The following is a 27,909-nucleotide window of genomic DNA, read 5'->3' on the forward strand; positions in this document are numbered from 1 at the left end:
AGCTATACTCGCCGTTCATCGGATTTCAGAGCCGCTTACCCTGCATAATAACGAGACATTCTCATATGCCGTTTCCAGATCGTACTGCTGTAAGAATGAAAATTGATAATATTATACACTCGATTGATAATGAAAATACATAAAAATTAATGGAGTACTTTATAACTTTAATATAATTTCTATGTAAAAAAATAAGCATTCGAGTTATGACTTTTGAATAATAAAACCGTGAAGAATCTCATTTGAGTATTGATAGAACAAAACATTTGTTAATGTAATCTTTCGATGCAACAAATCACTGTTCTTTCTTTGTATCGACAACGATGAATTTCCATAATACATGAAATCTCATGTCTTAATGAAACTAGAAACTGTCACGAAGTGATAGATGTCATGTTCTTCCGTAACAGGAGAACGCCTTGCTTATGGAAGATATCTTACACGTACAAGTAGCAAATCTTAACCGCACGCTTGGCAAAGAGATAGAACGAAGACCTGAGAGTGACCTATTTCCGGGAAAAGATGAAGAAGGATCCGTTCACATCCGTGACTTTCTTTTTATGTCACAATTTTTAACATTGTTTCCCGTCAATTACAGAACAACGAAATGTTGAAAGAATACTGCTCTAATTTTCTTAATCATATTTTCTATATAGACTGTAAGAAAAATATTTGACTGATTTAAAAATTGTGTTTATACTTATTTAAAAGTAAATAAAATTTTTAATTTAAATATTAACATATAAAAATCATTGTATACTAAACAATAATTCTCATGTATATAAATTAAAAAACAACGCTATGTTGGTTTAATCACTTGCATAGTTGCTCCTTGGATAAAGTCTAACGGAGAATCACCCGTCGCCTTAGATAATACGGTAACATCTCCCCCAGCGAGACATCTCACTTGAGACTAGCAAATGAAGTTAGACACAGCAGGTGTAACTTAATCAACGTTGACGACGTTGACGAGGAGCCCGTATGAAGGAAGGAAATAAACAATGAAAAGTTCATTACTTCGTAATGGAGGACGACACCAGTCTTGGTTTGATGACGTAACATTATGTTGCATGTTGCATTACTTGTTTCCTTGTGAAACTTTCTTCGAGAACATGGAAATACGAGACATGCATTATAATGCATGATGTACGGGAAATATATGACAGTATCAGTATCCTGACTCACGTGCATTTAATCTTTCTTTAACAAGAATTTAACTCCTAACTTAGCGAGATTATTTGGTGAGCGGTCAATATCGTATCTTATTGTGCATGTGCAGGAAATATTCTACGCTGTAGTCTTCATATTCTTCACTCCATTATTAATTTTACTTCCTTAGACAGTTGAATCCTTATTCTGTTATATTAAGTTCATATCTGACATTTATTGCATCTGTGTCTCATACCGGTAAATAAAATCTAAATGCTGCAAAATTTCTTCAAGGTTGTATATTAGTTATATTAAAAGAGTCCTCTATTAATTCTTGATGATATAACTATTTCAAACAAGAATAAATGAGTATCTAATATAATTTTAAACTTCAGTATATCAACATAGAAATTAAATAATTATAATAATTGTGTCAATGTTATTTTATTTGTATAACTTATAAAATTTATGTTCGTATAAAATGAGTTTCATGAATTATAAGAGATTTTGTTTTGTGTTTTCAAATATTTGAATTATATATTCTGAATCTTCAAGTATTGAATTAAAGCTGTGTATCTTAACTGGATTTACATACTTTGTGTTCAATATTTAAATTTTTTTTTAATCATAGAACATTTGTGGTTCGTCCTTTTAATTAAAAATATCATTTGATAGGTCTTAGTTTGTAAAACCTGCAATAAAACTAAATTTGTCGGAGCATTTGCATATTTGAAAATATCCAAGCAAATAACGGAAAAAAAAAACAAATCAGTTTAAATGAATTCAAGCGTAACGAGGATGCTGCGCAAATCGGAATAATTTCCTCCAGAATGAGATTGTATCATTGTAATACTTTACAAAAAGAATATACGCTCATAATGTGCACGGATAAATAAATCTACTTATTGCAAAGAGAATATTGTTATTTGCTATGACAATGTTTCACATTTTCTTGAAAAGGACTTTCTCAAAAGAGGTCACGAAAAATAAAGTTCACTTATTAAGTTTTTTGTAGCGCTCAAATGTATGTAAGTATGGAAGTGTTCTAAACTTTATAAGAAAAATTTTAACTTTCAAACTTTTTTATTAGGATCCAGAGTGCTAGTATTTGCTCATTTTACAAAAAATTGTTGATTTTTGAAATATTTATACAAAAATATCTTGTTTTTAATGGAAATTATTTGATAATTTTTTGCTACATAAAATTGCTAAGACTCTAATAAATAAATCTTTACTTTCTTCAATTAATATAAACAATGAACAAATTGACAGTAATATACCTCTAAATGTTCTAATTTTTAAAAAATTTAAATGTATCTAAACTGTTCCATTCCCTGGTTCATAAGTTGAAATCAAATCAGTATCGATTGATTTTTCAGATCTTTTGATTTGATATCGATTACATTTTCTATTGATCTTCGAAGAAGATATTTTATCAACGCTGCATCGAAATGATCGACGTTTTATCAACGCTGCATCGATAAAATGTCAATTTTCTTTCGAAGATCAATAGAAAATCTAGTAGGTATCAAATCAAACGATCCTAAAAATCAATCAATTTTATATCGACTTGTGAACCCGGGATTGTTTAAATAAATGTGATAAAATTTATACAATCTTATCTTTTAAGTATTGAATAGATTAGTAATTTAGAATTAAACTATTTTAAGTTTATTATGCTTTTAACCTTTAAAGGGCGAGCTATTTTTTATTTACTTTTCCTGAGTAAGATTTGTTATAATTTATTTTTTATTATATTTCTTGCCTCAAAATATAATACTGTTTCAGAGCCACTATAATTCTTTTCTGTAAAAATTAATATGCAAACGAGACAAAAATATATTTTTCAAACGAGATTTAGTTTAATACCGTCTCTAGCGAAAATTTTATCGCTTCAGAGAGTTTCCGATAAAATGATTTTGAATAAAATAGGATTTTGAAGGAAGAACAAAGTTTGTAAATTTATAAAAGCATCGATGTGCCTATTGTTTTTTGTAAACGTAAGCACGTACTTATCGCTTTTCTATTCCGCTACTCGATCGTAAACAAGCCTGTAAACACTTCTACTAGAGATCGAGCTTTATCTAATTGTGCCCGAGTGTGCGTCTATCGATTCATGTGAGAACACAGGTGTACATAGGCTGATACAATGTGCCTTTCGCTCAATCGACAATTTCTTGCATCAACTGCTCGATTAGTCTGACATTTCAATTCATGTTATGTTAGATACCAATTAATAGTGTGTTATTATATAATATGAATATCTTTTTAATCCTTGAGGAATTTTGAAAGAGAACATGTATAATTTTCTTCTGGAAAATATTTAAAATAAAATTTACATAATATTTATTAATTGCATTTTTAATATTTATTACATAATACTTATTATATATAATGTTAAATGAGCATGTTGAAATGTTCGTTTACATGCATTCCATTATTATAATAGCACTGTAGATTGTGTAGTGCTTTTTATCTTTAATCAATACAGATGTAATTAATTATGGCAAATGACTACACATTGAAACTAATTTTCGATAATATGTAAATAACATGCAATTAATTAAATGTTGTTCAATGTTACGTAACGAGCGAATCGTAATACATCAAGACTCTCATCGCTCAGCAATTGTTCATCACATCTTTTGATATTAATATTGATAATATGACGCACATTACCACTTTTATTAATCGAATGCTCTAACAAAGAAATTTCTCGTTTCTTTTTTTATGAAAAACGTTTAACACTATATATATTTTAGATTTTGTAAACATATTTCAGACATAAGAGTATTCTAGAAACGCTAAAAATGTAAACGCTACAAAAAAACATCTATCGAAAAATACTCTTACATATTCTTCTCTTGTATACGCTTTGAAATGTCACATTTTGTCATGTAAAAAACATCGAGTCTCGCATGACCGCGTTTTCCTAAGTGCGTTTTACGTTTGCCTTTGTTGTCCAGTTTTCTACTATCTCTGTTTTGATATGTAGGAACCGTATTGCTCTTAGTGATGTATTGTCCGAATTGGCAGCACAAGTCAGTATTGTACTGCTCGAAGTAATCGAATGGAATTTTCAAAAGAATCTGTATTGAATTTACTACATCGTTTATTTACTACCAAATGGCTTTTATCGCAATCGTGCAAGTTTTCAAATGGCACTTTAGTATTTCCAAGCTGGCAAATCGCCAAAGCAATATTGGTGAGTTTCTTAATTTGTAATTAGGGACACGACGTGATGCGAATTTAGACGCGACATATTACATCCAATTCGTGGGTGCTCAGCCAATTTTTCAAACTCACAGCAAAACTTTTAATTGGCTATTATGTTTTATTATTTCGTTTTAATAAAAATACTGTTTCACGTAAATAATTAGATACATTTTATTTCATTTTTCTTCAATAAAAATTTTATCGGGTATTTTTATTTAATCTCGTAAATAAACATAAAACATAACTAAAAATCATTTTTAATACTTTTAAAAAAAATTTAGGAATATATTAAATACTGTGAAATTTAAAAAAGTAAAATAATGAAAGAAATATTAGTTTAAATGAACATAAATTGTTCAATAATATAGATAAATAACAGAATAGAAAAAAAGCGATAGCGATACATAAAAAGAAATGAAAAACTGATAAAGACATATTTTTATTAAGAAATAATAAATTAATGCAAGCTAACTCAGACATTATTATTAGTTTTTTATGAGTTTAAGATAGATGGACTTGAAACAATTTCGTAAGAAAACTATGTTACAAGTAGTTATAAATTTTGCTAATGAAGATTTACTACAAGTCGAAGAAATATCGTCAATATGTTGCGGCTATAATTATTTGAAGAGTTGCTCGTAAATCGCCGCAAGCCCAAGAAAAGTGAAGATAGATATGAATGGAACGTGTTCCCATATGTATTAAAAGTTTTAACACCTTTTCTAATTATGTAGCAGGAGTATCGTACTAAAAGCCTGAGAAAAACCGTAAAGATCTTTCTTAAACAAAATGTCGAATATCCTTTAAAAAATGTTGGATTTAATTTGATAAATTTATTTAATACTTGAAGTATTAAAAATTTACTAATTTTTTTTACTTAAACGTTTCAGTTTTTTGGATCTCTTTTTCTATAATATTTATCAAAATTCTTTTTCAAATTTTTATTTGATAAGATATTATAAATATTTAAAGTTTTAATTAAAAAATTAAATATTTATAACTTTATACATATTTATGCATATTTAGTTTACCATATATTTTTCGGCTATTTAATCATTAAATTCTTGTGTTAAAAGTTTTTTAACTATTATGATTTAGAATCATTGACTATCGGCATTGAAAACCTTGAACTATTGCAAGAGAAAGCTACTACATGTATTAAAGTGCGTCTTAATGGACTCGCCGCTTATTTTCTGCACCACAATTTTCGATCAATATTCGTTTATATGAGCGTCACTCTTTAACTCGCGTCATATAACTACGGGACAAGGTAAATAGAAAGAGGCAGAGTCGCAGCGAAGTCGCGAATGAAATTACAAAGGGGAAGTAAAACGGCAAATAGCTGGCGGGCGTTCGTAAAAGTGGAAAACGCCTGGAAATGTTCCGTAACGTGCGCACGGCGACGACCGAAAATAGCCATCACGATCCTGAAATGACGAATTAACTTTGTGGCGCGACCACCAACAGTGTCGTATAAAAAACTTTATAAAAAGGTTTCCTAAGCTGACCACCATGCTTTCATCGTAGATTTATGGACGATCTCCTGCATTATGTAAACAAAGAACACTCATATAGCTACAGTAATTCTAGCAAAAAAACACTGATACGAAAATCCGTTCTGTCCATAAAATGAAGCGTTATGATACTCGAAAACAAGATCAGTTCTGTAACTTCATCATCTTCCCAGACAATCTTTTTAGCAAATATAGGTCATTTCAGGATATCTACATACTTATATATTTACGGTGAACTTGAGATGGATCTGTCATATAAATATTTCAGATTTTAAAAGGAAAGTATACATGTACCGTTTACGACATATTTAAATCATTCATTATAAAATTTACCTACGTTATTAATAAAGTATCCATATTACACAATAATGTGTGTATTAATACTCAGTAAATGAAAAAGGAGATATTTTCGTTAATAAATTTATTTTAAAAATAATTAATACACACACAATACTTTGTGATCAACCCACGGTGTTCTTTTATATTCAATTTTGTAATCATAATCTTATACAGTATTTTTTATCAAAATCTTATAAAGTCATAAAGTATTCTTCAAATTTTATAAAATTCTTTATAAAAATTTTCAAGGTGTCCTTTTTACAGATATTTTTCGCCTCAAACACAACGTCATACTTATTACGTGCGTGCGACGCGATACTTTCACGTTCAATGTTCATTAGCGCAACTTTCAAGTACAGAGATGAGCGAATTTGTTGTTACCTTATGCTGTTGTGAAAACTGGATTCTACAATGTTTTCAAATGCATAACGCATTCGCAGAGATTACATTTCCAAAGTTGAGTCGCGGATTTCCGTATGTCCGTTCGAAAAGTTTCGTGTGACGTTCCCGCGAAAATAATGCAGAATCAGTGAAACTTAATGCTTATCGATTTAATATTTACATATCTTGTTTTTCAAATTTATTATTTTTGAGCTGCATTCTGACGCAAAACAGTGGCACATTTGGCTTCGAAAATATATTTTAAATGCTACAAGTTTTCATAATACTGATATTAAACTGTGTTACTCTAATAACAATTTCGAGCACTTTTCATTTAAACACTTTTTGCAGCAATGATCCAAGTACTGTCAAGCTGCTATTGTTAAAAGGCTCTTCAGAGACAAAGCTGTTGTTGGCGATTAGTGTTGGAAACTACGTTGCCAGCAACGTGCCAATGAAGGATGCTCGAGATTGTCAAGGAGCGTAGCAACGGTTCTAAGTGCAACATAATGGACGGCCACCACTATTTACAGATCGCTACGTGGGTCAAATTCTCCTTAAGCATACGTGTTTACATAGGATGTTCAATCACATTGAATAAACAAGAAGATTTTTTTGTCTACTAAGAACAAAAATAGCTTATCTTTAATAAAGATATCAAAATGTCACTATTATTTTTAAAGCCTTCATAATGAATAATGAAAAAAAGAAGGGGTAATAAATTAAACCTTAAAGATGCAAAAAATTAAATTATTCTGTTAATTAAATGTAAAATTTACTTTACATAAAAGTATTTATCATATTTTAAGAGTGTGAGAGAATACATTTTTTTTACTTCTTTTAAGAATTATAAATAAAAGTCTGAAGTGCATTCTTAATAAAAATCTTTACTTTTAAAAATATTATGCCATAAAAATTTACCCATAAAATTTAACACACGATTCTTTATAAATATTTACAAATGGCATATTTTTTTATTTATCCTGTCATCAACAACTATGACTAGGTATATAAAACGACATACTCCATTTTTTGTAGAGAGTTAATGTCAGCCCATGCAATGTATTCGGTAGAAAAATTACAGACGTTCTACACATCAAGAATTATTACGACCGGCATAATGCAAACATTACTTTCCAACGACTGTCGTAAAATATTTACCACGAATAAAGCTTCTTAGAGCGTCCAACCCCTCTTTGAGAGAACCACTCCGAGGGCAAGTTCAGTCGATCTCATCTCGTGGCAAGAATCTTAACTGAGTGAGTCGAGTTTCTCAAAGAGCATTAACGGAGATACTAATTTTATTCCGTGCTAATTTCCCCACTAGGCAATTAAGATTATGAGATGTCGAGACTCGCTGCTCTCAATGATCTTTCGATGAAAGGTAAGAACGTCAAAAAGTATTTCGACGATGCGAAGAGATTGTGATTTTAATTGTGATTAAATTTATAATTAATCACAAATTAAGCATAATGTCCGTGAGTAAATATTTTTACTTGAGAGAGAACTGAGAATTGGAGTTTGACTAAATTTTAATTAAATTTTCTTTATTTCTCTTTTTATTTATTCTTATTTATGGAATTTTCAAAGTTCATTATCAACGAAAAAGAAACACAAACTGTAATACTACTTATAGTATAGCATTTTATCTATAATATGATTTTGAAATAATAAAATAATCCGAAGAATAAGAATCTTATGAATCATAGATCTAAAGAAAAGAATTATGAATTTAAGAAGTCGTTAAGAAACTCAGCATCATATTATGCTATTTCATATTTTTATACTGATTATATAACTATTAATATACTAATTTTTAAATTTTACGTCATTCGAGACCGACATTAAACTGTAGATCCCACATAACTTTTATACGAAATCTTATTATCGTTCATCAATCTTATTATTGTTTTATACGAAAATCCGTACTATGGATATGTACAATTTATTATTCCCAGAAGGACTAGTATTTTCTATCCCCATAAAAATTAAAATTCTAGGAAACCTTCGAGGAACTGAGAGAGGTCAAAACTCATTCTGAACTATCATGCCATTGATGAATGAATTTTAAAACCTTAAGAGGAGAGATATGGCTTAAATATTTAATATTAAAATAAAGTAGTAATAGTCTCTACCGTTATGGCTAAAATATTTAAGTTTCCAAGAATTTCCTGAAAAAATTAGTTTTAATAATTAAATGCTATTAGTGTATTGTACAGTATTACTTTATTATAATAATCGCATTTATATTACTTTATTTATAATTAAAATTTACAAATGCAGTGTAATTCTTCTCGCAACATTTCTAGCTTGCATTGCTTGATCGGAATAGTGTACGACTACGTAGGCACTTAGAACGACCTCGTATAAAAGAGAGTCAACAAGTATCGCGCTTGTGTCCCTGGTAGAGCATAAAAGTAGCTGCGTATATACCGTGTTAGGAAAATATCGGAGAGAAAAGAACAGCATCTGCCTATATGATACTTCACAGCGTTTCACTTCACGCTTGTTGCGTTACACGTGGAACTTTCTCCAAGAGGCTTTTTACAATTTTGATCCTTGAGATCTCTGTGACGATTACAATAGCCGTGCTATTATTGGACGATGATTTTCTCCTTTTTTTTTACAGATGTGTATTTGTTTAACGTATGATTCTTATAAAATTTTATCAAGATTAAGTAATTTCTAATTTTTTATTATATATATTGAATACATTGAACAAAATTCGGTTTCTGCAAAGAAAGTAAAAACAAAGTTTTTTTCTATGTAAAATTTATTTAAAAAATGGATTATAATTATAATTTTTATCCATTTTTTTTAAATAATATAATATAATAAAAATAATATAATTATAAATAATTATAATTATTGCATAAAACCTTTTAATTGTCGTTGAATTGAAAAATATAAGCAAATATATACAAAATCACTTCATATATTTTAATTAAATTAAAAGCTTGCATATTTGAAAAGGTAAAGTAATAAAATATAAATAATATAAATCATTGTTTTCTAATGGTCAATAGTATTTATTAGTTGAATATATTAGAATAGGTAGAAATAGATTAATAGGCTCAAATAAATAGATTAATAAGTAGAAATAGATTAATAAGACCATAATCGATTTTTCATTAAAAATTTATTCACTCTCCGATCTTTCTTCGCGTTATTTTACCAATATCTTGCAATGAGAACATTTAATGTCATCATGTTCATTCCATTATATTGTAGTAGAGATTATAAGATAAAAGTAGAGATCGGGTACAATAGAAATAAAACGAGATCGAAGCGGACCAGTGTTCTATTAAAAACGATTCCTTTTATGACCGCATCTTTTGTTGACAAAAGTAGCATAAACGTTTCTAGTACACCAATAAAAGATAGTCAGTTGCTTACGCGTAGTACTTTCGCAAAATCCTACGATGTACAGAACGCAATAGAGAAAATGTCTTAAATTGAGCAGCGAAGTACAACTTTTTCATGCTTCACAAATTCAAGTTACAAGAGCATTGCTCGACTGTCACGCACTTTATACGTGTTGTTAAAAAGAGAAACTTTCTATGATTTCACGATTATATTTTCACTATATTAAAATAAAAAATTAACTATATACATTCAGTGTTAATAAGACATTATTGGAAATTAAAATACCTTAAAACAATTAATGTCCAAATTATGATAATAAATTTCTATTTTATATTTGTAATAATCTTATTATTACAAATATGATTACAATTTTTTTTCGCTAGCGTAAAAGAATTTTTCAATACAATTTTTCTTTAATTCTATTTGTCTCTTACATTTTTTATTATCAATTGAACAATTTTTTTATATATTTATAATATACATATTTAAAAATGTCTATTTTTATATTAAATAAATTGTAAATAGAAAGTCTTGATCAATGTTTAGTTATACTTATTAGATTCTCACAATCTTTGGAAAAATTAAGAAAGATTGTTATATATGCATAAATATTTTTTATGATACAAATTTGTAAGTGTATTTATATTATAATTATTTATTATATACAAAAATGCTAACTTAATCTGTCAAACTTATATGCGAAGATATAAACGCAATATTTCATCCTATGAACACAAATGCAGCGAGAAGTTACATTAGTACAGTCGATCATATGGCTTTCACCGCGGGGTGCGAATGGTCGGCGCCGATATAAAGCGATGACGATGCTACGCATAGTCATCATTGTTCATCGACGTGATACGTACAATGCCCTGATCGATGTCGACCGCCAGCGGTTCACCCCGCGGGAATGAAAACGAGAATATAGCTACCCTAATGGAAGGTAATAGTGCGTAGATGAGAACGGTCTTAAGAAATATAGCAGCACGTCTGATCGCTGAGATAAAAGGATCTGTACGGTAGCAACGTTCGAGAGATGTAACCCTTCGACCTCTTGGAACTTCGTATTACCTTTGAATTTTTCTTTTAGAAATAAAAGAAAATCCTGACAAAAAAAGTCCTTTATTAGCGCTATCACACAATAAATTACGCGAAGATTTCTCTTAAATGAAGTTTGTGAACAGATGTTGATCGTAAAAAAGATTCTCTCGTAATGAGATATATAAAAATAGATACTAGGAAATTTTACACAATTTATGCTTTTATTACAAATCGTCGATTTAGCGTTTATGTATGTATACATATTATACTTTGAGAAATACTTTGATGTCTACAACTTAATATTTTTTGCAACAATTTGTTCTTAAATTTACGCTTTTAAATTGTACAATTTTCAAAACCAAATATATTTACAGACAATTAAATCTTAAGATTTTCAACAAACAAATCTTTAATTTTATTAATGCTTGCATTTTAGAATGTTGAAATTTTTATTTTACTCAGAAATATAAATTAATTTTATCATGCAAATAATCTTTATTGCGATAACGTCCCTAAACAGTTTTTTGGAACAAATGGAAACACCCGTGTTATTTAAATCGTTACTAGGTCGTCACTGATAAAACTTTATATTGCATTTGTGAGGAAACAAATTTTACTTTTATTGCGTCCCTAAGAAAAAGTTTACTCTGCGATTTCAAAATGAGACCTTCTATTTTCTCGACAGGATAAGTAGTTAGATTTGATAAAAGGCCGCGTGCGAAGTTTCGCCGCGACAGCTTGCCTCGATTTCTAAAAGTTGTCCAGGTGGAATGATTCAGGTCCCTCAAGATACTTTTAATATCTCGACGAAGGTAAGCTCATAGTCACCCTTGCGTGAAATTTCTCTTCTTTTTTTTCTCCAAGGCCGAACGAGGAGTGGAAAATTAGGACTCGCACAAAGAGGAAGTGCGGGCAAGTGCAAGGGCGGATATTAGATCGATCAATCGGGAGGGTTCTGTAAAAATGAACGAAGAGGCGAATTAAGAGAGCGAATAAGACATATTGAGAATGAAAAAGACGCAGTATCGAAAATTTTGTTTAACAGAAATAGAAAAGATATCTCAAAGTAGTTCTATTAATAGAATTTCAGAAACTCCCGTAGTGCTATTTTCCACGTACCGACAGAAGTATGCGATAAAGCTTTCGATGTGCAAGATTGTCGAAGTTTTCTTTTAATTCCCTTCCACATCTTTAAAGAAAAATTGTTGTTAATGTAGTTTTAATAAATTGATCTTTTATACGTAATATTTTTATATCTTGCAGTTGTTTTTTGTAAAAAGGAATATTATTTAGACAAATTTTTTTGTCATTAAAATGCAAAACATATAAAGTTAACAAAATTGTTTATAGTGCTTTTATTAAAAATATAAAAATTATAAGAAAATAAAATTATTATTTTGATATTTTGGAAATAGTTATTGCATAGTTTCAGAATCAGATATGTATGTAAATTCATATAAAATATTTAAGCACTGAGAAATTTGCTTTGATCGAATAAAGGAATTCTTTTATTTAATTACATTTATTCTCATCGATTCTCATCCAAATTCATATTGCATTGAAAATAGTTAAATTTTACATAGTTTTTCAAATTATTTATTAATAATATTTATACAATTATATATATATAATACTTCTTTAATATACTCTTTTATTTATTACCACTAAAATTAAAAATAAAAGGTACAAATAAATTATAAAAATAAATTTTCCGAAAATTTGCAACATGGAGATGGAAGATTCAATGTACACATCTTTTTGTAATTTTGTTTTAATCTTAAGATGACTTGAATCGTCAAGCTGAATCTTGGAAAGAACTAAAATGCAAATGATGCAGTTACAACTTTTAATCTTATTCGCATTATGTGTTTTTTTCTCGAGAGACTTTTTCATGAATGTCTCGATAACGATCTGTGTCTTAGAGTCCATAAAAGACTTTGGATCAAAGGAAGCAACATTCAACACTATTCAAAGAAACGGAATGTCAGCTATCCAACACTGGTTGTTTGTCGCTATTACAGACTTATTTGCTTTTGAAAGAGTATAACGCCGATGAAAACAGATAGATTCCAGTAAATACTTAATGATTAAAAATATGCATGTGACATACTTGTTTGAAAAAATTTCTGAATCTTATATTTTATTAACAATCCTTTACTAATGCTATAAATGTACAAAATAAATATTGTAAGTATTACAAACGTGACATAAAATACATTACAAAATGTAAAACCCTCATATAAATCAAATATAGCGCGCATGTACGAGTAAATGCTTTGTACCGAAGTATACCTGTTTCATATTTTGCTCGCAAAACGTAAATGTTTGCGTAAACAATCAAGCAGAAATCAAGAACTCACACGTTCCAGTTATTATTTCTAGTTACCTCGTGCAGTTTTCTGAACACTTTTTTTATCGTTCATGCACGAGAGGATAATCCAACGTCTGTTTTATCATTTTGAAACGATCCATTTTAATTCATCAAATAATACAATACGTTGATACGAAGTAATAATATTTTTTTTGTATAATCCATAAAAGATTGCAGGAATTAAATTGCGCCGATACAGAGAAATATATATATATAATTATCCCAACAGAGTTTATTGTAAACGTGGGTATAGTACTTTCAAAAATTGTTTTCTAAAAATTATTCAATTCCCACAGATTGCGTAACAAAAAATCTATCGAGAATATCATGTTTTTCTATACCAGTTTTATGTATTATTTGTCCATGTTTATTTATTACTTCACGAGAGGTAAAAATTACGTTTCTCGTAAAAAAATAACGCAGCGAATATACGCAGATTACAAGCACTTGTTTCACATACAATCACCTTTATTACAGTGATCATCAGCTCTTTTCATCCTTCGCTCTATTTTCTAGATAGTTCCCTAGATTGTAAAATTAAAGTTAATTTGCGAACCTGAAAATTAATTTTTAATGTTTGAGTCCAACCGGCTGATTTGCCTGGAGTATCATTAATAACACTTTCACGACGATCGAAGCGAGAACTAATTTGAAGGACAAAAGAGACACAGCCAGGATTAAATCCAGTTTCTGAGCCGCCCACGATATCGAGGAACGTCATCCATGGCAAAAGGCACACATGCATGTCAGGAGCTTAAAACCGCCCCCGATGGCCTCTCTTGATACGCAAGGGCTGTTTATTAATATCGTATCCGTCGGAATATACGGCTCTACTGCTTTGTATAAATTAGCGCAGTGGGGCGCGCTTAACAAGCTCTGAACGAGGTGGCGCGCTCCTGAAATACGATATCAGGGCTGACCGTCTACTATAACGAGGACATATGCCCACTTATTTCCTCTCTCGTAGATCCAACTTGGCACAGACAAGGTCAAAACTACATCAGAAGTGTTAGAGATTGTACGTCTTTGGCACATCCCATCTAATCTGTTGTATCTCGTATCTTCGGTTACTGAGTATCATCGCAATTTATGAAATCCAAAGATACATATTAACATTTGAGAGCAACAATAAATATTATTATATCTTTATTTTTTTTCATTTACAACGAAGTAATTATTTTTATTTTTAATTATATTTTAATAAACATCTGTGTAATAAAATTTTCAATCTTCGAAGTTTTTCAAATCTGTAAAATCTGTAGATTTCTGAAACCATAAACGCGTGATAAAGTTTAAAGATTTTGCAATTGTGTTTCAACATAGATTCTATTATCATGCTAATTTTTGATAAATGTAAACGAAATGAATAATCATCAACCATTCTTCACTTAAGAGTACGATATCACAACTAATAACTATTCAACTTTGTTAGTGATTTCAATTGTCTGTTATTTTCAATTCTCATAGTTGTTTCTAGTGTGTGTGCGTGTGTGTGTGTGTGTGTGTGTGTGTGTGTGTGTGTGTGTGTGTGTGTGTGTGTGTGTGTGTGTGCGTGCTTTTATTATGGATATTAATAGAACTCCGAAGAGACAAAAGTAAAACTAAAACTGATATTTTTTTTCAGAGACACTCTATTGAAGATGTATTTTAATGAAGAGGTCGAATTCTGTCAAACAACTTAAACAATTTAATTTTTTAAACAAAAACGATATACGTATAATTTACTCACATGAATCGTGAGATTTGAATCAATGATAAAGATACTCAAGAACAATGCATTTCATTCGAATTTACGATTCCGAGGCTTTAAGAAAATCCTTGTAGAGGGAGAAAGGATGTAAAATATTCACGCTCTCTTTAGAGTTGAATCCCAGGGGATAGAAGATTTTTCCTAAGTGGACTATTTCAATGCCTTACAATATTAAACAAAAGTAACGCCATCCTTTGCGTGGATTCATTAAGAAAATCCTGATTTAGATAGAGGTGCTAAATGAAGGAAAAAAAACAGCTTCAAAATTAATGCTTTTACTTTATATATATATATATATGTGTGTGTATTTAAATAAATCTACTTCCTAAGTATAATCATGCAAATGAGCTACATAAGTTATAAAATATTTATTTTAAGCGAAATATAATATAAATCTAAACCCGTTTATATAAATTTTAAAATTTGAATTACTTTGTGCAATTTATATTTAACGCTTGCTAAAAAGTATATAATCTGCGTGTATTGAGTATATAAATAATTATTAACTTCCTATATTGTATTGAATAATTTGTTTTGACTGACCATAAAAATATTAACTCATTATCAAGAACTTATATTTTAAAAAATTTCTTATTTTACAGCTTTGACAAATTATAAGCTACTTATAAAATTATTTAACACAGTGTATAATTAATCGACGCCTAAGTTACTTATTTCATTTCCTGAGTACTTTATTTCCTTCCGGGACCGGTAAATTAATGCATTGAGGATATACAGAAATGTTCATGCAATATATTTTATTTTAAATATAGCATTTACTGTTAAGAATCTTATCGCGCTTCAATTTCTTATCTCCGCATAATTGATGATCTTAAGAAAAGAGCTGGCATAATTTTGCAATAAACAACAAAAAGAGAAGTTATAAAATTACAATTAAGTAACGAATTCATCAGATACTTGAAAATATCATGAGATATGTTAAGTCTAATTATCGCACGCATTCTAGCATGAATTTATTTTGATGACAAAAAAAAGAAGACTTAACAAGTTTTTTATTAGCCATTAAATAAAATGTTCTGACAGTTCCAATAATTGTTTTAAACGCAAAGGAACTAAAAAGTAAAAATCGGCAATTATACAGATATATAATAATAACAAGACAAAAATATTAATTATAGATTATATAGATTAATTTTCTAAAAATAAATCTTTCTAGAAATAAAAAAAAGTACATAAATTTAATACTTATATAAATAAAGATTGAGAACAATATAATAATAGAAAATATTAGAAAAATTGCTTGTTTTCTTTCTTAATTAAAGAATCGTAATTTATAAAATATATGGGCCTTTGAAAGCTAAAGGTGCGACGGAAGTTGACACTGATCAAATTACAATTCATAGCGTGGCGAACATGCCTCGACGTTAGAATGACGATGAGAAGAATGTCGTCGACGCGCTTTCGGTTTCCATTACGAGGATGCCCATTGCTGGTAGTGTTCCTCCGCAACATTTTTTCCTTCTCGAACAACTCTTTTCACGCCCATTTGCTCGGTCTCTTGTAAAAAACCACGTTGATGGCATTATTGTCCCCACTGTTTCTTCCCAGTGACATGCCTTTGCACCTCTGATTTAGCTCCTGCATTCGCTACTTTACTATGACCCTATATTTCTAACACAGTAAAAGAAATTCTACAAAGAAAAGAAATTTACAAAAAATACAAATAACACAAGTTTGCTATAGACCAGATAGAATATTAGTCACATAGCAATTCATATTGCTCGAAATTGAAAAAATGATTAATTATATAATATTATTAAATATATAAATATTATATAAATTATATTATTAAATATATATATATTAATTCAATTGAGAGATTGACAGTCACCATATTAAGATGTGGATTAGAATTATCAAACATTGAAAACGAAAGGAAACAGTGAAACATGAATTTATCATTTGATACCGAATATCGAACTTTGCTTTAATATATTTTTAATATTTATAAATTTAATTTAGTGCTGTATACATAAACTATTTTATTTTAAAAATTATTTATAAAAGTTATAATTGTTTTATTTGATAATTGCTATAGAGAAGTTAATTGCAAATAAGTTACAAATTTAATTAGAAAAAAATACAGACCTGAAACACTCCTTTGAATGTTACATTTTAAGGTAGATAAAATTGTTATTACAAGAAAAAATTTGTAATATTGCATAATTATAAAGTTTCAAAGAAATTACACGTGGATGTTTCCAATTAGTGGGAATCGAATAGATGTTCATTGATGTGTACGGTTGTTTATCGATTGAAATCATACGCACGTGTAACTTCTGAGAGCAACATTTGCCGTAGGACTGACAAGAGTAATCGAATTACTTCGTTTCACTCGCATGTGAAAGTTACGTAATCCTTTCTCACTTCTCGTCGTAATAATTACAGAAATGGAAATAAAATTGCAAACTTTTTTTTACGTAATTAAACTGGAACGTAAAAACAAGTCATCTAAATGCACCACAGAATCACTTACTTAATTAAAAATTAAATTAACAGGAGAACATCCATAATGTCGTTCTTTTTGATCACAAAGACATTAATATGTAAAATAGTTGCTTGAGTTATTAATACATTGATTTACGAATTATGCAAGCCATAAAAGGGACCATCGTCAATGCCATGCATTATGTAAATGACGCACACAGTTCGAGTTCCAAGCTTACTTTATGCACGAAGCGGTTTTCATTGCTGATTTTCTTGTATGCTATCTTACAGATGGCAATAAAGATATTTATTTTGTAAATATATTTTTTTCTTTACAATAATTTGAATTTCTTTTAATAAAATTGAGAAAGTCTATAAAAATTTTTTGTTGTTATAAGTAAAGAAAAGTTAAAGAAAAAAAAATATAAAAATTCTAATTTGTTTAAACGTTTCTATTCTATAAGCTGAATGTTTCTAATGATAGTGTTATATAAATTTGTATCAAGTAAGAAATTTATGCAAAGAGCTGATTTGTGGGTTTCTGCTCTACACATTTTGCAAGATAGAATACGAGGAAAGCACACTTCGTATGCTTCGAGTTTAATTCGAGCGACCATGCATAGAATGTTCCTGTGATGCTTATCAAAGCAACCAAGATTCCTATCATCTTGGAACAATTATAGGTTTGCGCCATCATGTTGCTTAACGACCTCTCTTAGATTAGTGTTGTGTTTTCATGGCTGCCCAACCATCCTTATTCCAATAATTAAGCTCGCATTAATAGAAAAAAGCTATTTCTTAGCAAAGGCGAGAGTAATAATCAAAATAACATCAAAAGTCATTACGATATCTTTCTATGTGAACCTTGACATTGGAATATTATCGATGTATCAATACTTACAAAATTATCGCTAATGGATATGCAATATATATGTTTGTTTAAGAAATTATAGATACCTGATATAAGTAAATCTATGTATAAAATATGCCTGGATTCTATTAATTTTGTCATTATATATTATAATCTTATATTGAATTTAGATATTTGTCATATATATATATAAAAGTTATTTTTCGTACAGCGTGCTCACTAAGTGGCCATCTGAACGTAATTGGCCATATTTAAATCGTTATATTTCAGAAACTATTACTTAAAATAAAACTTTTCAAATAACTTTTTTATTTAATTTTTTGAGAACTTTCTTGCCATAGTACTTTGAATCACGAATTTTGGAGCATCCTTTATGTATATGTATATATGAGAAATCATAAAAATTAGACAAAATATTAAAAAGTATAAATATTATTTACGAATATCAGATAATCAACTGTAATCGTTGGTTGAATAGTTGTATAACATGAGATATCGAAATTTTAGTATTCGAAAAACCTACTGGCTTGCTTGTTATTTTGCATTTGACATGCACATATCATGTTAAAATTCTAACGCAGAGAAGGAGAGAAGGAGAGAGAAGGGAGAGAGAAGAAGGGGGGGGGAGAGAGAGAGAGAGAGAGAGAGCATCGATAGTTTCGCGATCGATAGTTTCACGAGATTGCGAAACTGGGTGTACACGCGACGTGAAAAAATCGCCGGACTAATAAGCTACTACATGAAGTACGGAAATACGACTTTATTAACAAATGCAAATTGCGCAATGTACATTGATATATTGCGAAACTTTCTTCGCTCAATCTGCTTGCGTTAAAATATAAGGACAAAGTATACATGCATTCAGTTGCCATAAATGCATATGTAATGATACAAAAACAATGTAAATCAATTGCTCAGTCATAATCATTTATGAAAAGTTATCTGTCCTATTTAAAAATATTCTTTATATAAATGTATAAAATAACAAATTAAGAATAAAATTAAATCTGAATCCGCTTATTGTAGAGAAATGTTTTCGAAAAATACAGCAAATGCGCATGCACGTGTTTGCTTTATCTACTAATATTTGTTATTATTAATATAACATGCATATTCGGATTTATCTATCATTAAAATGCTTGTTTAAATATAAACATGTTTCGACAGATATTAAATATAGATAATAATTTGGAAATATGTTATATTAATTATAATAACTTTTATTACATATTATTATATTTGTTATATAATTAAGTGTGTTTACTATACAATTTCTCTATTTGTTATAAATAATTAATCTATTTTTATACTACAACACAATACAAAAATATATTGTAAATTATTGATATTAATACTTAATTTAATTGTCCATTGATTACAGTGTTCAAGAAACAGATGGATCCTTTTTTGAAAGTTTCACTGCGTTATCCTGGAAACAGGAGAATCGGAGACTCGTTGTCCTTCAGGAAGTGGAAGCAAGAGCGAAGGAACCGCCACCGCCGTCCAGAGATTCGAATTTGACTTCGCAACCATATCGGCTTAGCAAAAAAGAGGTATTTTGCAATTTCATTTATTTTCTATAGATATAACACATGCATGATTTTTGTTTGTTTTATAAAGTAAAAATTTGCTTTACTTTTTAAATTGTTTCTCATGCCAATTTCAAAGAACTAAATAATTTTTTGTTTCTTGCTTTCTATTATTTTATAAACTCTGGTAAAAAAATTTTTACAGTTGTTAATACAAGTGGCGGCAAATTTTGCACATTTTCGCGCTTCGACTATATCGCGTGCGACTCAACGTCGTTACATTTAACACACGTCATTCCGGTTGCAACGGGCTTTGCATGCGGACGAGTAGTTACGTCCATTCCGTTTGAAGTATTATTCTAAGTAGATAAAGTCAGTTGAGTCGTTTGGGTCAGACGGCCGCGCTCGTTCGCCGATCGAACTAACAGGTAGAAAACTTCTAATGAAAGTACGTCGTCGTTTCGACGTCACCAAACTATAATGCGCGCATGAATAAAACCCGTATTTCCAAGTCGATGTTCCGATTTCAAATTTCGAATCGATTTTAAATTCAATCGCTCTGTAATTCCTTCATTGTTACTTACTAATTCGCTTAACTACCTATCCAATGAAATTGATAGAAAATTACGTTATCCGAACAACATTATAATCGTATATATTTGCAAAGAGAAATATAATTATTAATTTATATTATGTGAAAATGTAATATTAAATGCAATGTTAATATGAAACTTTTTCCACGTTGACAAATATGTTGTTTAAAAATTACATGAACGCTTGTATATTTGTCGTGCTCGAAAAAGATACATATATAAATTCTAATAAATTTTAAATATTGTATATATTTATAAATGTACGGATCTATGGATTCTTGTGAATTTATGAAGCTATATGTCTCCGGATTTGTGATGGGTAGATATAGATACAACCATCGTAAACTTATGTATTTCCTATCTCTCTCGGTGAAATATGTGTACGTGTATTTTTCTCGCTATGGGTCCCTAGATAACCGCATAATTTTTCGCACTGTCGTCTCGTAAGCTCTTGACTCTCGTAAAATAAAGCCAAGCGGAAAGACACTTTTACGTAAATAGCTTTTTCACGAAAGCTCACGAATTTTCATCGAAACTCTTATATCAAGTTCTGCTCATTTTAACGTATCCTGCTCTTCCAATCTCCTTGGGTACAATATTTCTGCACCTCCCGACTCTTTTTAATCTTTATTTATTGTCCCCATCGTCTTCGTAATGTAAAGGTTGCTATGGGTGTTTCGTAAGAAATTAATTAGCGAAAAGCCGATGTCGTCGCTTTGTTAATAAGAAATAAGAGAGGAATATTCCTTGTAATATCGAAAAATGACATGGAATAGAGAGTCTGCGCCAACGATATTACTCATAAATTATTCATAATCTTTTGCTTCTCTCTCTAAGTATAAATTCTCTAAATACAATAATGTTAATATATATAGAATAAAAATATGAAATTATTATATAAAAAAATATGTAATGTTTTTCACTAACAAACACATTTTCTAAAATTTTTTTACAAATTCATTTATTAATATTTTCTTAAACTCGATAATTTTGTATTATTTTAATGAAATAATAATTAATAATATGTATTTCCGTGTTCGAATTAAATGGCATAATATCGGCCAAATTACGACAGCTCGACGCTTTTTGAATTTATATTCTATCTTCTATAGAACGAGTTTGTACTTTTTTTCGTATAATGAATATCGTATTGCTTTAAATTCCTACAAAAAGGAGCAAAGAAATGATTGTTTAATTAGACAAAGGAAATCTTTAACTTAATCAATTTGCAATAGAATTTCCCATATATTTTCAGAAAAGAAGCACATTAATATTATTTAACATTATTATATTTGACAATTTCACAAAATCCTTCTAATAATTGTAATTGTGAAATAAAATAACTTTTGCTGCAGTAACAATTTTAACAATATGATTGTAATCTTTATTATAATAAATGTACTATTATTAAGAATTATAAGAAACATTTTATTTTGATAATTAATTATAATTTGAATCAATACGATGTATTTACATTGGCATTAATTGTTAGGTATTTAATGAAACAATTTTTTAAATAAAATACATAACATGGTTATTTTAATTTTTAATAATATTTATTTTGTGTTCTATGCAAAATGGAGAATTTAAAAAATACATATGAATTTAAATATATTACGCTTCTAAAAATATCAATTATGCAACTTATTATACGCTGAATATTATTAAAAAATTGGTATGTCACTTTCTAGATGGAGCAATTGTACATAGAAGTTCTTTACACGATTGCAAACACTGTAGGCGCCAGTACAGGACAATACGCGCATTACAAGGAGGATCTTTATCGATACGCCCAAGAAGCCTTCGGAGTCCCACAGGATCAGCACCGACGATATCTCAATATCGCCTCGGAAGAAAAGGTATATCCGTTTATTAAATTTCCTCTCAAATGCTGCAATATCACGGTTCTTCTAATATCTTCGAAAAATGTGTCCTCAAAGTATCGTTATTTGTGCCGTACTAAAAACTAAATAAAATAAAATTTATTTACTGTTGCAGCCACCTATTGTTGTGCTAAGCGTGGTAGTGATCGAAGCTGATGGACTCGAGGCAAAGGACGTCAATGGTAAGTTAAGTCAATTCATTGTCAGTTCCATTCAAAACTGCGATTACCTTTTGAATTACAAACGAGTAAAAGTACTGACCGTCCCATAAAACTAAGCTCCCCAGTTGCAAATAAATGACAAAACCGTATTTCACAGATAACTTAAAGAGCAGTTAAAACTTTAACAAAATTTTCGCTTAGTTAAAACTTAGTTATACGAAAGTATTTAATATTGAAAAAATTTTAGTTGTAGTTGTTCTTGCTTGATATTATTACCGCAAAAAGATTCCTACTATACACTTGCAAGAAAATTTCTGATTAAAATAATATTAGAAAATATCGGATCAATGCAAAACAAAATAAAAATATCATATAAACTATACACAATATTCTTTTTACTGAAAGAGTGAATGTTCTTTAGGATTTAGCGATCCTTACTGCATGCTGGGAATACAGCCCGGCAGCCCAGGTGCACCATTGAGTCCACAAACGAATTTAACGGCGCATTCGCCGCATACACCCCCAGCATCCCCGAGGCAAGCAATTCGCGCCCTTTCCGATGGCGTCGACATCGAGAACTCCCATCATGAGAAGCTTCGAAAGCATCACAGGTAAGTTGAAAGGAAGAAATGATTATATTCTCATATCAAATAATACGAAAATACACTGAACCAAAATTGTACGTAAATACAATAAAATATTCATTGAATTATGAAAAAATAATGAAAATTGGTCCAATGAATTCTCATAATGATTTAGATTATAAAACTATTACTAGAATTCATTGCAAGAATGAATATAGTTGTTTAAATGAATCCAGTTATTGTATCAATGAATTAACTACATTAAGATCGGACATTGATTAACGATCATTCATTGGACTAAAAATGGACAAAATTTTTTTCAGCGTACGTAAACGTTTTGTAAAAATATTATTATAATTTCTGTAGTTTTTGTTTGGCAATCAATTATTATAATTAGAAATGTGAGATGATGTGAGCAAATCTTATCATGTCTAGTTTAGGATGTCAGCAGTTTTTTAGTCTAGTCTGATGACAAATATTGTGTTAACCATTTCAATAATAAAATAAAACTACTGCTCATGGCTATGGAAGTTCTGTTTATTTTATGTAGGAAATATGTATATCAACATATTGTAGACGTAGAATTGAACTTTCCTCTTTTAAAGTATCTTCTACCCTGACAGCACACAAACATTAGCTATTATTGATATTACAATATGATTGATATTAACGATGCGGTTGCACTCTCTAGCCAAAATGTCATTTATTGTTCATCACAGAAATTGCATCCTGTCTATCGTTATCAGCGGTACAATAAAAATTGACGGCACGCTACTTAAGATAAGTGACACTTAAGAAATTAATATCACAAATCTAACTGATATTACTTTTGCAAAAATGAAATATATTTATATACAAATTGATAAATCTCAGATAACATTTATGTTACATAAGACATCTAAAAGACGTCTTTTAGATGTCTTATGTCTAAAAGATGTCTTTTAGATATCTTATGCAACACGAGGGGGTAACTACTAGCTGAAATATTGTCCTACAGATTATATTATTTCATTTGATTTCATACGATTTCATCTGATGACAAATAATTTTCTTCATTATATGTGAAGTCATTTGGTAAAATAAACAATTTTATCTAATATTACACAATTTCTCGTAATTGTATATGTAATTATCGAATTATACATTGGGATTTCATATAAATTTTATAATGATTTCGGACTCTGTCCCACGATTACATTAAGTGATTACCCCCTCGATGCATCATGCATGTTATCTGGCGGGATATTGTTCCATAATTCTTTATGACTTCATAAACAAAACACGCACAAACTAATAGTATCGCGCGGTATTCTAAAAATTCTTTATCCATCTTCTAACAGAGAACGTATAAAAATACTGCAACGTTACTATATATTTTTGGCATAATAGAAGATTATGGCTTAAGAAATCAGCATGTGCCAATCTAAAATGTTACAAATCCACAGTGATATGTGCATTTACTATACGCTAACTCCGGCGACATTTGCGACAATACGACGCGATGTACAATGGACGCGCCGGATGCAGCAAGTTCTGTGAACGAGCGAGCGTCGTTCTCCGGAATGGAGAATGGGCAAGAGCATTGAGAGAGCAAGCCCATTTTGCTGTGTATCTTCATATATTGTTCCGTTCGCCACCTAGTGGTATAAATAAAATTATTAATGCAACAGCAAGAGAGCTTAGAGCGTACAGTGCATCACTAGCTGCGACGAGACACGCGACGTCTACGGAAGTGTACGCCGTGGATGCTCTTCGTTAATCGTGTGAAATTCCATTCGGATTCTGCGAGAGCAAATGTCATGCTGCATATTGGCATTGAAGATTTGGAAGCCTTGTGAGGAAAACTTAAAACTCTATCCCCATCAATGACATAATTTGCAAATTAGTAAATCCTACCTATCTCACGAGATTATTGTGTTATAATATATACGGTTGCGAATAAAATGGATTCATGTATTCTATGACTTGCCTAATACAAGACAAATATAAAATAAAACGTAATAATTTAAATATAGTTTAAAATATATTCTATAAAAAAAGAAAGATTTGAAGGAAATGAAAAATGCAAAGTTATTGACTGCATTCATCAGAACGTTTTGCAACTGTTAGAAGTTTTCTTCGCGCTGATTGAATTATACTTTTAGATCTAGAGGAATGGTCCTATCTTAATTAACAGATAATCATAAAATGGTTGTAAAACTGTTGTGTTCTGCTGAACGCAACCATTCTCAAAAGAATTGAAAAAGCAAATCGACGTTTAGAATGTAAGTTTTAATGCAAATATTAAATTATAAAATTGTACTTTATTATTCATTTTGTTTAAGTATTTTTATTTATTTTTTATTTCTTACTATTGATTATGTAGTACTTCCGTTTCTAAAGACGGAAGAGGTAAGTTTGCTGAAAAAGTTCAACAACAAGGTTTAGTCAGGAATCATTAAACGGTTGGATGTTAGAAATTATCGAAGCGTTAATAACGACGGTACTAAATTGTTCATTCAAAATCAGTTTCAGGCTTTCATTTAAGCGCAAGGAGCACAGCAGCAGGCGGGAACACCGCGAGTCCTTGAGCGGTGCTCTACCCGCAAAGTTTATACGAGCTACCTCCGTGAAGCCGCATACGTTGAGTCCGCGTTGGGACGAGAAGTTCCGTTTGTAAGCGAAAACTTTGGGGCCTGACCCCCTCGTAATTGGCTCTCGCAATGGCGATCCTTTATTAAGTCTAACTAGTGCAAATCCGTGTACTCATACATAACCATACTTCGATTCCTATTTCAGCGACATTGATGACATCAATACGGACATTCTCCATCTGGACATATGGTGAGTTTGCACTGCATGCGTAATAATTTTCTAGTATTATATTATCTTAAAAATTATATAAAGCTTAGAATAATTGTTTGAGATGATATAATCAAACATTTCTATGTAAAAACATGAAGTTTTCCAAAATTAAACTAAGTTTTGCGAGACTTGCACTAATAATTTCAGGGACCATGACGACGAGTCCTCGGTGTTTGACGCGGTAATCAAACTTAATGAAGTACGAGGCGTGAAAGGGCTCGGACGATTTTTCAAACAAATCGCTCAAAGTGCTAGATCCGGAAGTCAGGATGACTTTCTGGGTTGTGTAAACATCCCTCTAGTGGTAATTTTTTAATTTATCATTGATTTATTATTGAACTATAGCTTAGTAGTTTGTGTGTGTGTGTGTGTTCAATAATTTGAAGAAACTTTTAGAAGCGAAAGAAATTTAGAAACTGGTTGAAAATTATTAAATTTTCAGATTTAATGATAATAACATATTAAAATTAAAATGTTAAAATTGAACATATATATTTAATAATATATTGTTTTCCAGGATATTCCGAGTACTGGAGTAGATCAATGGTACAAACTTGAGGCGCGGACGCAAAGGAGTAATATCCAAGGTAGAATCAGACTGAAATTATGGCTGTCGACGAGAGAGGATCGTGGAACATCCGAGGAGGATAATTGGGGCGAGCTAAGGCAACAGGAAAGACTGTACACAATTTTCCTCAATCATGAAATGAACAAACAAGGAGTACGTACACAAAGCTGGCTAACAAAACCCATATTAGATCTAATACGCAAGACATGTTTACATCATATATTGAATACAATAGCAACGTAAATTTCGTTTACGTAGTATAATTTTACGTAATAAAGTATACAATGTATTTACAGATTTATAGAATATAATACAAAATTGTTGCATTTTATACGTATCATCATAAAATTTCAAACAGGAATCATAAAAAGTTTCTAATGAGAAAGATAGATAAATAGATAAGTTTGTAAATATACATTTTCTCCCCTAATATTTCCAAAATTTCTTTCCAATATTCTCTTCAATATTAAATTAAATTCTGACTCGTGCGTAAAAATTATAAAGTATTTTAAAATATTTATTATATTTCTAGAAAGCACTAATCAGGCATATGTCTTCATATGCACTTGCGTGGTTTTCAGGAAGACTTTACTGGAGAACTGCCGCAAACCGCACTAACTATCTTACATCAACACGCGGTGCAAGGTGATGTTACTGAGTTGCAGCAGGCCTTGATAAGGTGGGTGGCAAGTTCTCGGCAACCCGCGGTCGATCCACGAATGCTTCATCGTCTTCTACAGGTAATTTAAGTCACCGGAGCAACTTACATCTTGTCATCTTATAAACAACAATATTACATTAACGAAACTATTAAATAACAATTATAAACTTAGACTATTTCTCAACCTTAGGAACTTGACAATCGATGGTATACTGAAACTCTGTCGCGCGATGCAGAACAGTGTCTGGCGGATTCCTTTAATGATTTCCTGGAAGTGTCTTTGAAAAAAGTTAGACAACACCGGATACTGTATCCACCTCTATATAGACCGACTATATCGAAGCTGGATTATCTGCTTAGGTAATTTCATATCTTTATTATAAAACATACAATTGCAAACATTAAAAAGTTAATTGTGATATATTAGATATATAAAGCTGGATATAAAAAATAATTTTTATTAAGCTTAATAATGAGATTGATGTGTAAAATTATATGTTAACAATTACTGTTACAGATGCCTGGGACTTCTTTCAAATATGAAGGCCTTTCGAACTTGTTGCCCCTTCAACAAGGAAATTCGTGGTGAAATCATTACCGCTCTTAGAAAAGGAACTCTTGAATGGTAAAAATACCTTGT

General features: G+C 30.1%; 1 protein-coding gene across 5 annotated transcripts in view; it reads left to right on the forward strand.

The window, feature by feature from the left end:
- unc-13-4A (BAI1 associated protein 3) overlaps positions 1-27,909 on the forward strand; it is an 80,430-nt gene that overhangs the window by 40,661 nt on the left and 11,860 nt on the right. For all 5 annotated transcript variants that reach the window (XR_001936759.1, XM_018452807.1, XM_018452808.1 and 2 more), the window contains exons 4-14: positions 19,828-19,999; positions 22,260-22,427; positions 22,567-22,633; positions 23,034-23,223; positions 25,705-25,851; positions 25,975-26,019; positions 26,188-26,344; positions 26,558-26,761; positions 27,190-27,348; positions 27,460-27,629; positions 27,787-27,894. Coding sequence is in view for 4 of the 5 variants with exons in the window: in XM_018452807.1 (XP_018308309.1) it covers positions 19,828-19,999; positions 22,260-22,427; positions 22,567-22,633; positions 23,034-23,223; positions 25,705-25,851; positions 25,975-26,019; positions 26,188-26,344; positions 26,558-26,761; positions 27,190-27,348; positions 27,460-27,629; positions 27,787-27,894 (1,587 nt within the window). In the remaining variant the exon portion in view is untranslated. The remainder of the gene's footprint in view (positions 1-19,827; positions 20,000-22,259; positions 22,428-22,566; positions 22,634-23,033; positions 23,224-25,704; positions 25,852-25,974; positions 26,020-26,187; positions 26,345-26,557; positions 26,762-27,189; positions 27,349-27,459; positions 27,630-27,786; positions 27,895-27,909) is intronic.

The sequence above is a fragment of the Mycetomoellerius zeteki genome, unplaced genomic scaffold (genome assembly GCF_001594055.1).
Source record: "Mycetomoellerius zeteki isolate Tzet28-1 unplaced genomic scaffold, Tzet1.0 scaffold35, whole genome shotgun sequence".
Taxonomy (NCBI): Eukaryota; Metazoa; Arthropoda; class Insecta; order Hymenoptera; family Formicidae; genus Mycetomoellerius; species Mycetomoellerius zeteki.